The sequence below is a fragment of the Eucalyptus grandis genome, chromosome 7, assembly GCF_016545825.1.
Source record: "Eucalyptus grandis isolate ANBG69807.140 chromosome 7, ASM1654582v1, whole genome shotgun sequence".
Classification (NCBI taxonomy): domain Eukaryota; kingdom Viridiplantae; phylum Streptophyta; class Magnoliopsida; order Myrtales; family Myrtaceae; genus Eucalyptus; species Eucalyptus grandis.
The window spans coordinates 15379563-15392397 of NC_052618.1; the positions used below are offsets into that span (position 1 = coordinate 15379563).

Consider the following 12835-nt stretch of genomic DNA (forward strand, 5'->3'; position numbering starts at 1 on the left):
TATAGTCTTGAGGAATCGAGGAAGTGTACTTCTATGCTGATTGGGTTTTATGAGGTTGATCATAATCCATATGCACACTCATTAATGCCACATTCCAAATCTGAATGAACCAAAAAGTATGTGCTTCAAGACGTCCTTTTTGGTTTATGCATTCTTGTTTTGTTGTTCTTCGTTTTGAATTTGAAATCAAGACTCATAGGCTTATTAAGATTATGGGTTTTATTTTTCCCACGGGGAATACCAAAAAGGTTCGAGAGGATGCTTTTGAGAGAATGGTGCAATTATTTGGCCTGTGGAATTGGAAAAATGTGATGAGATGGTTTAGCTAGCAATGGGTTGGAATGAGTTTGCAAAGCATTACTCTATCTATGAGGGCCAATTTTTGGTCTTCTAATCTGAAGGGGACTCCATTTTCCATGTCACCATAATTGATGAAAGGATGTCCGAGATAGAATTTCATCAATCAATGTCTATGTGAGGAACCGAGCCTTAGCAATTGTGGCATTGTCTTGCTAAAAGTGGAAGATGCCTTTGCTTGCTGTGATGTTTCAGTCGAGCTTCAAGTCTGGGGGGATGAATTGCATTTAGCCAAGTGTCCTCAGTTTTGTATGGAAATGGAATTTGATCAGGTTTGCAACGTTCATGGCGATTCCTATGCACATTCATCAGCAGAGTTTGCGGAGGGACAAAAGTTCGAACTGCTCATCACAAGATTTTCCAGGTGAGAATATTAATTTATTCGCTAATTCTCCCTCGACTATGTTGTTCTCGTGTTTCATTCAAATACTGTACAGGAACTGTCCATGTCATTAAGCTAAGAGAAACTGCGTTAGAGCTAATTCATTCTCTTACGTGTTTCTCTGTCTCTAGATCTCCTGTGTGTGCATATTTATGTGTTGGGACTAAATGTGCCGGCGATTGCTGTGATGTTTTGGTTGAGCTTGAGCTTGAAACCTTGGGGGATGAACTTGTTAGAATTTGAATGTGCGCGGAAGCATGGTTTTAGTTATGGATGATAGTTTTTGATTAGTGAGGTGTGCAAATGTTGGTATTGTTTGTAAAGGATGGACAAGGGACAATATATGATAATTGAAGGATATAGGACATGGGGAAAATAGTTTCATTAGTTGAACAAAATAGTTTGATGGAGGTACAATAGAGATCTTGACCTCTCATGGTGGAGGGTTCACCTCACACACAAGGTGGAGGGTTTACCTCTCACTCACTAAAATGAATGAACTACAAGCCTATTTATAGGCATGAGTCACACCTTAGTACAACATTCTAGATTTCTATAGAATGTTGTCCATGTAGACTTCATCTAGGTAATTCTAGATTGTAGTTCTTCTAGAGACTTCTACATTTTCTTAGACACATAAGCTTTTAGACAATTCTAGAATTTTTCTTGAATCTTCTAGCTCAAATCTATCTTGAAGTTTCTAGAATTGGATCACAAATTCCAACAGAACTGCATTCAGCCAAGTGTCCTCAGCTTTGTATGCCAATGGAATTTGATCAGGTTTGCAAAGTTCATCGCAGTTCCCATGCACATTCGTTACCAAAAAGTTTGGGGAGGGATAGAAGTTCAAACTGCTCATCATGAGATTTTCCAGGTGCGAATCTGAATATATTAGCAAATTCTCCCCTCGACTATGCTGTTCTTGTTTTTTATTCTAATTCCATCAGGAACTCTCCACATCGTTAGGCTAAGAGAAACTGTGTTGGAGCTCATTCACACTCGTAGTGTTTCTCTGTCTATAGTTCTCCCATGCGTGAATATGCATGTGTAGGGGGATCTCATAAATAATGGAAACAAGCCGAGCCGGTCATATTAGATTTGATTGTGCTGTGAATCGTATTGATGTGCATATAGGCCTTGGGAAGCTAGACCATTAGTAAGACTCAAATCGATTTGGGGTTGCTGTGTCGGCAGATATGAGTTTTACATAACAAGAATAAAATACACCTAAAAAGCAAAAGCTTTCTTCATGTGCTGTTTGTGACTGCTGCAGATAAGCTGAAAAAGCAGCGCTTATGCAGAGCTCTCGAACCGGCCATCAAATTTATACTCGATTATCTTTTCTTTGAAATTGCAGTGAGGTTAATACATCTGAAGAAAAACAATGTGGTAGGATCCTTGTAATAATGACAACTCTTGGATTTAAATCACATAAAGCAACCTCATAGTGTCTTCCTCAGAAATCATCGGTTGTTTTCTTCTTTGTAATGACAAAATTGCGCAATGTCTACTTGAGCAGAGAGTTCCTGATTCATTCCCAAAGACACACGTTAATAAAAGCCCGCAGACCATTGAAGCTCATCAGCCACGAGCATTATGGAAAGTCATCTGCCCGTTGGGCCGCATTCATGAGAGAAACTTCTCTGAAGGTGGAAGATGTATGTGTTCGAGCTTTATTGAAAGGGACAAATATCGTGTTCAGAGTATCCATCTTCAGAACCACTGATAAGAATTGGGTGTATAATAATACTATGCAATACGATAAAGCCGAGGAAGCATCACCTTAGCTCACTTTTGGTGGAACAGAACTTACAGAATTTCTACCCTGAATTCTGCTTCCGGTTCGGCAAAATGGATGAAAGCATGAGTTTTGTTCCAATGTATGGAATGGTCCTGAACGTGTGCGATACCTTTCCTTGATCCTGGACTTAGTGATCACCATGAGGGCAAGAGTCGTGAGTTGGAGGGAGCTGATAACAAATGTCGGTTCTGTAACTTCCATTTCTAGAGATGATCTTTCAAATATTGGTGCTTTTTTAATGTTTCCGGCGGCTCAACCTGACCTTCAAAATTGTAAATGGAAGTAATGATGATTTTACAAGCTCCGGTGAACTTACATCAAATTCTTTTCATCGTCTCTTTTCGATTCTTTAAAGATTTCGTGATCATTCTTTTCACATGTGGGCGCAAATTGAAGTTTGGCAATTTCTTCTCATGTGAAGGACTTTCGGAAATTTTTCATTTTTTTTTTCATATTAACTGGATGTTGATATGCATGACAAAGCAAATACGCTGGCGTCTTTGCGTCGCTGCGGCACGACTCTTCCAGAGGCTCTCTCTCTCGACACAGCATCCGAGCCTCCAACAGTGGCTTTTCGTCTTAGAATCAGCAATGGCTCGGCACTCTCGAACTCGCTCTCGCCACCGGATAGGGCTAGCCATTTCTCTCTCTCTCTCTCTCTCTCTTCCTTGCAAGAGCTCAATACCTCCTCCAAAGTGCAACCTACGGCAATGGAAATTCGGGAGACGACAAGAGGATGGGAGAAAACAAAAGCGCAACGTCTCGGAGATGGAACGTCCCGGCAATTGTGACTGTTGATCAAGGAAACTCCGTGGTCAAGTTTCGCTGTCGTGGCTGCAAGGTGACTGGTATCTTCGAATCGGTAGCGACACTGTTTGTGCTTCAGTCGGTGCTGGAAGCAACAATCGGTAGAGAACTCAATCTCGATGAATTGCTAGTGGGTGCTCCGTTGGTGGTTGGACTCTCTCTCTCTCTCTCTCTCTCTCTCTCTCTAGATTTTCTCCGACTAGATATTTTTTTGCATCTTCTCTCTCCCTCTCTCTCTCTCTCTCTGGCTCGGATTCCCTGATTCATCTCCACTAGTTCAGATCATGCCCACGGTGAAGCACACCATCAGATTCCACATTCGAGTCGTGACCACTCTGATTCGGGTCGTCGCTTTTCCTATCCTTACCCATGTCTGTCACCGGGCCATCTCAAGCTCACGTGGCCATCGCCGCTGAACCATCATCAGGGCCGTTTCATGTCCGATTGAACTTCCGAGTCAAATTTCCGATTCACTCTAGAATACGTTCTGTTGACTCTTGCTTCGTTCTGTTCCGCTCCCACTTCATCGCCATTTTCAAATTCCATCGTTTTGCCCGTCCACGCCGCGCAAAGGGGATGTGGGGTGGTGTGTTCACTGTTTACAAGAGCTTTATCCGATTGCCAAGGCTGAGGTTCGATGGATCATCATCATCTGGACACAATCCACTGATCCGAAGGATGAGATTCTTCGAGTTTTGCTCTTGGCACTCTCGCCTGTCCGGTGTCGCTTCAGCAACAGCGGCAGCCAAGGCCAATCTGAGTCGTTGTCATCATGTGAGACGATATGCCAAGCGTGACGATTGGCAGCGGCCAGCATGAAGAGAAAACAACGAAGAATGAAAAGGCACGAAGCGAAGGTGAAGCAAGTGGTGGCTGCTGGATGAGAAGGAAGAAAACTGTTAAAAATAAAAAAAAAATTAAAGGAAAAAGAAAGGAAAAAAAGTGACTAAAGGAAAATACAGAGAGCCCACGAGAAGTCGGTCAAAAGGAAGACTTGTCCAAAAGATGTAATTCATCGTTCCATCGAACATAGTGCAATTGGCGGCGATGGGAATTCGGAAGACGGTGAGAGAATTGGAGAAACAAGAGATGAAACGGATATCAACAGATGAAGTCGGAACGTATGGAAATCAATTCTAGAGTCGATGGAAATGACCTGATGGTAAATACGACTGTCGATTTGATAGAGATCATCATCCCTCGGATGTCAGCGAGGATCCGGCTGTCCGTGGATATTTCTTATGGCGCGATCTTCCTTCCTCCGCTTTATGTTACAGAATCGTCTCACTCTTTGTTTCTCTCTTGCACAATTCAATGAACACCTTCTGCTTAGAGGACGTAGCACATTCAACAACCAAGAAACTCCGTGAGTCGAGTTCTTCGCCATGCATTGTTTCTCTATGTCCATCTTCATTTTTCACCAAGCCTTCCTCCATTGGGGTCGTTTCCTATTCGATTGAACTTCCGAGTCCAATTTCGATTCATTCTGTTGGAGAAATCTTCTTGAAGTGTTTTGAAGTTGACAAAACGTTTCTATCAGTCTAGTCTGAAGGCTTGCAGACTCTGTTATTTAAAGTCTGAAGACCTCCGGACAGCCAGACTCAAGACTCAAAGTCTATCCTCATTGACAGTCTCTAATCCGTTGAAGAAAGGTTATCCAGAACTGGATGTTTCGTTAAGGATTTAACCTTATCAACTGGAGAAGATCTCATGGCTGGAAAAGACATAACGGAGTCCTTTGATTGATCGAAGATTGACTCGATAATTGAAGATCCGGTGATTGTCTAAATATTATTGGAAGGTTCTACTTATGGAAACCGAAATCCTAATTGTATAGGCGAACAGGATTGATGGGCTATCAACACGTTCCTTTAATAGCTTGAACAATCTTCCTAATTGATTCCGTCCAACGGGTAGATTGGAGGAATTCCTTTGGAAAGTGCCAACGGGTATGATGGCATAAAGGAGTATATAAGGAAGAAGGTCTTAGTTGTTTGAGGAGTGCGCGATAGAAGAATTCCAAAGTCTGAAGCTCCTTTTTTTGTTTAAACAATCACTCTGAGCGAATACTTGTATACAAAAGAGAGTCTATATTTGTGAGAAATCTTGAGGAGGTGTGGTAGAACATCTACACTGTGGAATCAAGGCAAAGCTGTGCTGTAACTTCTCTTTTGTTCATAGTGGAATCCAGCCAATAGGCTGTCAGTGAAGAAGAGTGGACGTAGGCTTGATATAAGCCGAACCACTATAAACCGCGTGTTCAATTTTCTCTTCTCTCAGTCTTACTTTGATTATCGTTTGTCTAAAATCCATCAACTATCTAGTATTGTGCGATTGTTGAAAAAAAATCTTTTATATACCTATTCACCCCCCCTCTAGGTACTCATACTAGAAATATCACATTCCAGTATATGTTCTGTCGATTCCTGTTTCCTTTTGTTCTCTCCGACTTCATCGCCACCTTTTGGATTCCAAATGCCGTCGCTTGCGTCCTTCCTTTCGCCCGTCTATGCCGCGCACAAAGCGGATGCCGAACTTGTTACCCATTCGAAGGATGAGATTCTTCGGGTTCACTCTTGGCCTCCCGCCGGTCCAAGAAGCCCGTCAAAGGGAATACTTGCACAAAAGATGGAACTCCTTGAGAGAAAGATTCGTCCCGTAACTCAGCCATCATTTTCTTTTTAATTTCCTTGAAAAAGGCATCAAAAACTCCAAACGACGCCATCAACAACGGCATTGTCCGTGTCTCTTCGCTTCACGTACCTGAGTTCCCAATCGCTCCACCAGCACCCTCGCTGTCTACTGCAGCCTTGAAGCCGAGTTGCACTCGCCTCATGATTGATTTCATCCCTCATCGTCTTTAGAAACTTCGGTGATGTTCTCTCTCTCTCTTTTTTTCCTTCTTCCGGTTCGAATCGTGTTTTTCATTTTGTGGATTCTTATCGAATCATAATTTTAGTACACGCTATGAATTAACAAGAAACATCAAAGCGTGGAAAATGTAAGTTCCTCTTTCTTGATAGCTTTCCTAAATTTGTCAGGAACTCTAGAGAAATGTCACGACTTCATGTGGAAAAGGCCGGCAAGTTATTTATGCAGAGCCTTCTTGAGAGCAAAATTAATGTATTTTTTTTATTTCCTCCATTTACTAATTATTCAAGATCCTCTTCCAATTTCATATAGACTACCTCTGTTTCCACTCTCAGTATAGCCAAAACACACCATTTATTAATTAAAAAGTGTAAAATGTCATCAATTAAAATAGGCAACTCAGTAGACTAGAAAAGGCAAGTAATTGGGGTCCAAGATGTAAAATGTTGGTAGTTATGAGTTTCACGATGCAAGAATAGTATATGCCTAGAGAGTGAAAGCTTTCTTCATGTTTTGTTTGCGACTGCTGTTGGTAAGCTAAAAAAGCTGGGCTTGTGCAAAGCTCTTGAATTAGCCAGCCAATTTATACTTGATTATTATTCTTCCAAATTGTGATGAGGTGAAACAATATAGTAAGATTCTCATGACAATAACAACTCTTGGATTTAAAACACATGGAGTCGCTAGACTATATTAGCACTAGATTAATCGTGTGTCGATCGATAGTTTCTTTTTATCCTTCACATGCTTTGAAAAGGATCCTCATGCTGTCTTCCTCAGAAATCATTGGTTGTTTTCTTCTTTCTGATGATAAAATTGCGAAATTTCTATACTTGAGCACAGAATTCCCAGTTCATTCAGAAAGACGCACGTTCAGAAAAGACGGCAGACCATGTCTCTCGTATTTCAAGACAAATCATGGCTGTTGAAGCTTATCGGCCACAAACATTTTGGAAAGTTATCTGCCCGTTGGGCCGCATTCATGAGAGAAACTCCTTTGAAGGTGGTGTTCAAGATGCATTGAAAGGGACGATATCGAGTGAGCCCTGCTGAGTCGGTTTTTCATTGTTCTACTCATCCAAGGGCTCTCATTGCCCTTGAAAAAGGCTACAGAATTTAATTGCGTGATTCTAATCTTGTTGATGTTTAACATAAGCATTCAATTAACCAATCCTGAAAAAGTTTATGAGCATTTAATATATCAAATCTTTGTTCTGATATATTATTCATGTTTACTGTTGCTTTAACTGGAAATTACCTTGTTAGCACAACCGAAACATTGAATAAGATGTTACTATAACTCAATAATGATAATTCGATCCAAATTAATCAAAAAGAAAAAAAAAATTCCAAGATCTCTTATTCTCAATTCTCAACTAAACATGATAAACCCTGATATGTGGCTATTTCATCTCATGGATGGGTTTTTCCATGTGATATTTTTATATTCTGTTTGAATGAGATTTAACAACAAATTGGGATTCATGAAATTGTAGGTATCCGATTGTACATCAAGATATTATCTATCTTTCAAAATCCTTATTGATATTTTTGAGAAATTTAAAAATTAAATCATTTATGCTACAACCTGATTCAAATGGTTTTAGTTGTTGGAAGTTTCATTATATTAATGAGAAACAAAATTTATGGTCAACTGCAAAAGAAAATGATTTTATGTTTCATGCCGGAAACACTCCATATCTTCAAGACCGTTCTCTTTGACGGACTTCAATAAAAAGGCTTCTGAGAGTGTGCTGTGGAATTGGAAAAAAATTGCGATGAGATGGTTTGGTTTTCAAAGGGTTGGAATGAATCTACCAGGGCCAATTTTTGGTCTCCAAATAAGTAGGGGGACTCCATTTTCCATGAAATCATATTTGATAAAAGCAGCGTCCGAATTAGAATATCCGCCGCCAAATGTCGAATGTTATTGAGGGTGGAAGATGCCGACGATGGCCATGATGCTTCAGTCTGAGCTTGAAGTCTTCGGGGATGAATTGCATTCACCTAAGCAGCATCCTTAGCTTCGTAAGTTTGCAAAGTTCATAGCAGTTCCTATTCGCATCAATTTCGGCCCGAGTTTGGGAGAGACCGAAGCTTGAATTGCTCATAGCGAGATTTTCAAATGTGAATTTCTTAATCTACAAGCTCATTCTCTCTACGACCATGTTCTCTTGCTTGATTCAAATTCGGTACAGAAATTGCCCACGTCATTAGGCAAAGATAGACTATGTCAGAGCATATTGATCCAAATAATATTTCCCTATCCGTAGCTCAGAGCATATGTATGTGTTGGGAAACCTCATAAATGTCATGCCAATGGAAACAAACCGAACTGGTCATTCCAGATTTGATTGTGCTGAAAATGATATTGGTGTTATGCTTAAAGGCCTTCAAAGCTAGACCATTAAAAAGACCCAATCTATTGATTTAAGGTCACTACATTGGTAGATATAAGTATCGCATAGCGGTGAATGCCTAATAAGTGAAAGCTTTCTTTTCATGTTATGTCTACAATTAACGCAGATAAAGCTAAAAGAGTTAGATGAGCGCAGGCCCTTGAACCGGTTAGCAAATTTATATATGACTTGCAGTGAGTCGAATATACCTGAAGAAAACAATGTGGTGGGATCCTTGCAACAATGATTGCTTTCGGATTTAAATCACATAATCGAAATATAGTAAACGAAAATATCACCTATTAAACCAAGCTCATAATCAAGGCATCAAAAGTAACTAAAATACGGAAAGTATAGTCCAAGAAATTTATCCAATATGATGTTGGCTAAAGATTATATATTGCCTCATGATCAAGCCTCAGGACAAAAAACTCCATGAGTTGAGTCCAAACATTAAACCCGAGCCTAAATAAAAAATTTCCACCTCTTTTGCACAAATCAACAGAAAATGAGGAAGAGAACATCACATCTTTCTGAAAGTTATCTCCTGTTCAAAGCGCTACGCACCTCTTTTTTGACTTTTCAAACTCTTTCTTTTCCTTTTATTTTATTTTTTTTAAAGCACATTATTACAGTATGTGTTAGGACTAAATGTGCCGATGATTGCCATGATGTTTTGGTTGAGCTTGAAGTCTTGAGGGATGAATTGCATTCAGCCAAGTGTCCTCATCTTTGTATGGCAATGGAATTTGATCAGGTTTGCAAAGTTCGTGGCAGTTCCCATGCGCATTCGTTAGTAAAAAGTTTGGAGAGGGACAGAAGTTCAAACTGCTCATCACGAGATTTTCCAGGTGTGAATCTTAATATATTAGCAGATTCTCCCCATGACTGTGTTGTTCTTGTGTTTGATTCGAATTCCATGAAGGAACTCTCCACATTGTTAGGCTAAGAGAAACTATGTTAGAGCTAATTCACTCTTGTAGTGTTTCTCTGTCTATAGTTCTCTTGTTTGTGAATATGCTTGTGTTGGAGGATGTCATAAATAATGGAAACAAGTCGAGCCGGTCATATGAGATTTGATTATGCTGAGAATTGTATTGGTGTGCATATAGGCCTTAGGAAGCTAGACCATTAGTAAGACTCAGATTGATTGATTTAGGGTTGCTATGTCGGCAGATATGAGTTTTACATAACAAGAATATAATACAGCTAAAATGCAAAACCTTTCTTCTTCTTCTGTTTGTGCCTGCTATAGGTAAGCTGAAAAAGTGGGGCTTGCGCAGAGCTCTCGAACCGGCCAGCAAATCTGTACTTGATTATCCTTTCTCTAAAATTGCGGTGAAGTTAATACATCTGAAGAAAATCAATGTGGTAAGATCCTCGTGATAATGACAACTCTTGGATTTAAATCACATAAAGCATCCTCATATTGTCTTCCTCATAAATCATTGGTTGTTTTCGAGATGACAAAATTGTGAATGTCTACTTGAGCAGAGAGTTCCTGGTTCATTCCCAAAGACACGTTAATAAAAGCCCATAGACTGTGGCTCTCATATTTCAAAGCCAAACCATGGCCGTTGAAGCTCATCAGCCATGAACATTATGGAAGGTCATTTGCCTGTTGGGCTACATCTACGATAGAAACTTCTTCGAAGGTGGAAGATGCATGTGTTTGAGCTTTACTGAAAGGGACGATATTGCGTTTAGAGTATCCATCTTCAGAACCACTGATAAGACTGGGGTGTATAATAATATATGCAATACGATACAGTAGAGGAAGCATCGCCTTAGCTCACTTTTGGTGAGAACATAACTTATAGAATTGCTAGGTTGAATTCTGGTTGAATTCTGCTTTCGGTTAAGTAAAATGGATAAAAGCATGAGTTTTGTTCCAATGGATGTAATGGTCCTGAATGTGCACAATACCTCTCCTTGATCCTAAACTTAACAATCAATCGATGACATTGTGGGTAGGAGTCGTGAATTGGAGGAAGGTTTCCGATGGCTCAACCTGACCTTTAGAACCGTAAAGTGCAGTTATGTCGAATATGTGTCCCTTAAACCATATATCAACTGTGATTTTACGACCTAAATCCTCTAAGGTTTGCAACCAAATCCCTAGTGGAGTTGCCAAGCTGCCGCAACCTTTCTTTTGCCGTCTGTGGAAAAAGAAAGAAGGTTTAGGGGTATTTGCCTAAAGAGGCGGACTAACGGTTCTAAATTAGGCGCAGGCTTTCCCAAGTCCATACCTCGCGCGACATCGGATTTTGAATTTTAATTCTTAACAACTTATGTATTTTTAGGAGTCGCCACTAGCCTATTGGGGTCGCTAGAAACCAATCAAGACGAGGGAGTATTGTCTCGATTCCTACGCAACCAGAGATTTCTAGGACTGGGGACTTGTTTACGCCAATGTTTCTATTAGCGCCCTTGCGGTACCACTAACTTCGAAGGTTGTTTATCTAAATGACCACACAATCTTAATTACCAATTATAATCCTTATAAAACCACTAAGCGTCCATGCAAATATTTTTGTAGGTTTGTTTTCCTTAATGTCTAGACTAATCCTAACATAATTTAGAAGAGAAATTTACACACAAATTAATGAAAAGCGGTGTGTAAATAAACATCCAATAAATTGAAATGACTTGAAAATAAATGCGGAAAAGAAAAACCCTATACAAGTCGGGCAAATAATATTACATGGTCTTGTTATCATGCCCCGGGATAGGACCCCCATGAGCGAAATGAGAATTCAAAAATGCATGAAATTACTCTATATGCATGAAATTACTTTAAATAATTTTAATCTACGCAAAATGGATTATTTACAAAAATGGTTATAAAATACAAAAATAGCATTAAATTAGGAAAATGACCTTTTAAAATTAGGAAAATTTCATATATGTCATTTCTATTGTAATTTGATGATATCTAACATTTTTTTTTTTATTTTTGAAATTTTCAGATTTTTCTCTTTTTTATAATTATTTTTAAAAATATTAATAATAATTCCTTAAACCGATCTATGCTAACATGGAGCAACACAGCACATGAATATCACAATAATCAAGCTCAAATCGACCGTTTCAAGATCGAAGCTTAGTTTGGGCATTTTGTCGAACACTTGGTGTGCATTAAACTAGCCCAATAGCTTCCTCGAGCCATGTTTGCAGCATTCAATTGTCACTCATAAGCAATCTCATGTGGAACTAAAATATCAAGGTTATACTATCACATGCAAAAAACAATATTAGATAGAAATCATAGCTTAAAACACACTAGAACCAAGCTAAAATCATCCTCAAATATGCGAGTTTGAGCTGATTTTGCAAATTTAGGTTTGAACCCAAGTCAAGCAAACATGTTACATGCCCATATTGAAGCCCCGACACTCATCACATGCAAGATCTAAGGGAAACATTACTTAATCCGAGTGAAAGTAGGTAACACGGGATTTCAAATGCAACAAACATCATTGAGAATGACCAACTAAACACATCAAAATGACTTCTCCAAGAAGTACACATGCAAAGTTCACACTAACTAGCCATGAATTAATGTTGATAGGCTTGGTTTTTGGCCAAAATTTTAGACAATCTCATAGTTCACACGGGAATTTAAAGACCAAATCAATATGACCTATGCATCATTTGTACTCCCACATGACATTCATCAAGCTCATGAAGATAGAAAACGCATGCAAAGGGGAGTAGCAAGTCAAACATTTATGGCTCTTGAAGAGGCGTCAAACACCTAGAAAAATTTCAGCCTCAAAAATCAGATTTCAGGACTAGTCTTCCTCTTTATTTTTTATGGTTGAAACATGCTCAAACCCAATCATAAATACATCTAGGATGCTTACCTTGCTTCTTAGTTTCTTTTGCAAGTGACTCTTGGCCAAGGAAACCGAGAAATTGTCCTCTGGAAGCACGTGGAAGTTGGTTCCTTCAAACTGGAAAATGAGATATGCAGAGAAAAACTGATAACGAAGGTTTTTTGTTGACCTCTAAAATTAGACTTTAGGACCTCTTTTATTAGAAAAATTAATACCAAAACAAACTATATGTATTCTAGTTTGGGGTGAAAGTCAATATTTTCCTCATTTACCTCTCAAATTTCTCAAAAACACTCGCCTTCCCTCACCCATGACCGATCAGGCTCAACACCTAAAAAAATTTCCGGACTTTCTTGGCCCACCAAGAGGGTACTGTCTC

General features: G+C 39.4%; 1 protein-coding gene across 6 annotated transcripts; it reads left to right on the plus strand.

Annotated features, from left to right (window-relative positions):
- Positions 1-234: 234 nt before the first annotated feature.
- On the plus strand, positions 235-10139 carry LOC108960827. Of its 6 annotated transcripts, none has more exons than XR_005552773.1 (3): positions 235-721; positions 2013-2128; positions 10112-10139. XR_005552773.1 is itself a non-coding variant. In XM_039316534.1 (3 exons), exons 1-3 carry the CDS (start codon positions 643-645, stop codon positions 2463-2465), a joined length of 402 nt encoding a protein of 133 aa, XP_039172468.1. In that variant the 5' UTR covers positions 235-642; the 3' UTR covers positions 2466-2876. The 6 variants fall into 6 exon arrangements, 1 of the variants encoding a protein (XP_039172468.1); XR_005552771.1 differs by lacking the exon at positions 10112-10139 and adding an exon at positions 1540-1613 and having other exon boundaries at positions 2013-2876; XM_039316534.1 differs by lacking the exon at positions 10112-10139 and adding an exon at positions 2259-2876.
- The last annotated feature ends 2696 nt before the right edge of the window (positions 10140-12835 follow it).

Excerpts from the sequence above, each read along its gene's own strand:
- LOC108960827 (XM_039316534.1), top strand. The coding sequence starts at position 643 with ATGGCGATTCCTATGCACATTCATCAGCAGAGTTTGCGGAGGGACAAA. Across the intron at positions 722-2,012 it reads CTCATCACAAGATTTTCCAG|ATAAGCTGAAAAAGCAGCGC; the intron begins GTGAGAATATTA and ends TGACTGCTGCAG. Across the intron at positions 2,129-2,258 it reads ATCTGAAGAAAAACAATGTG|AGAGTTCCTGATTCATTCCC; the intron begins GTAGGATCCTTG and ends CTACTTGAGCAG.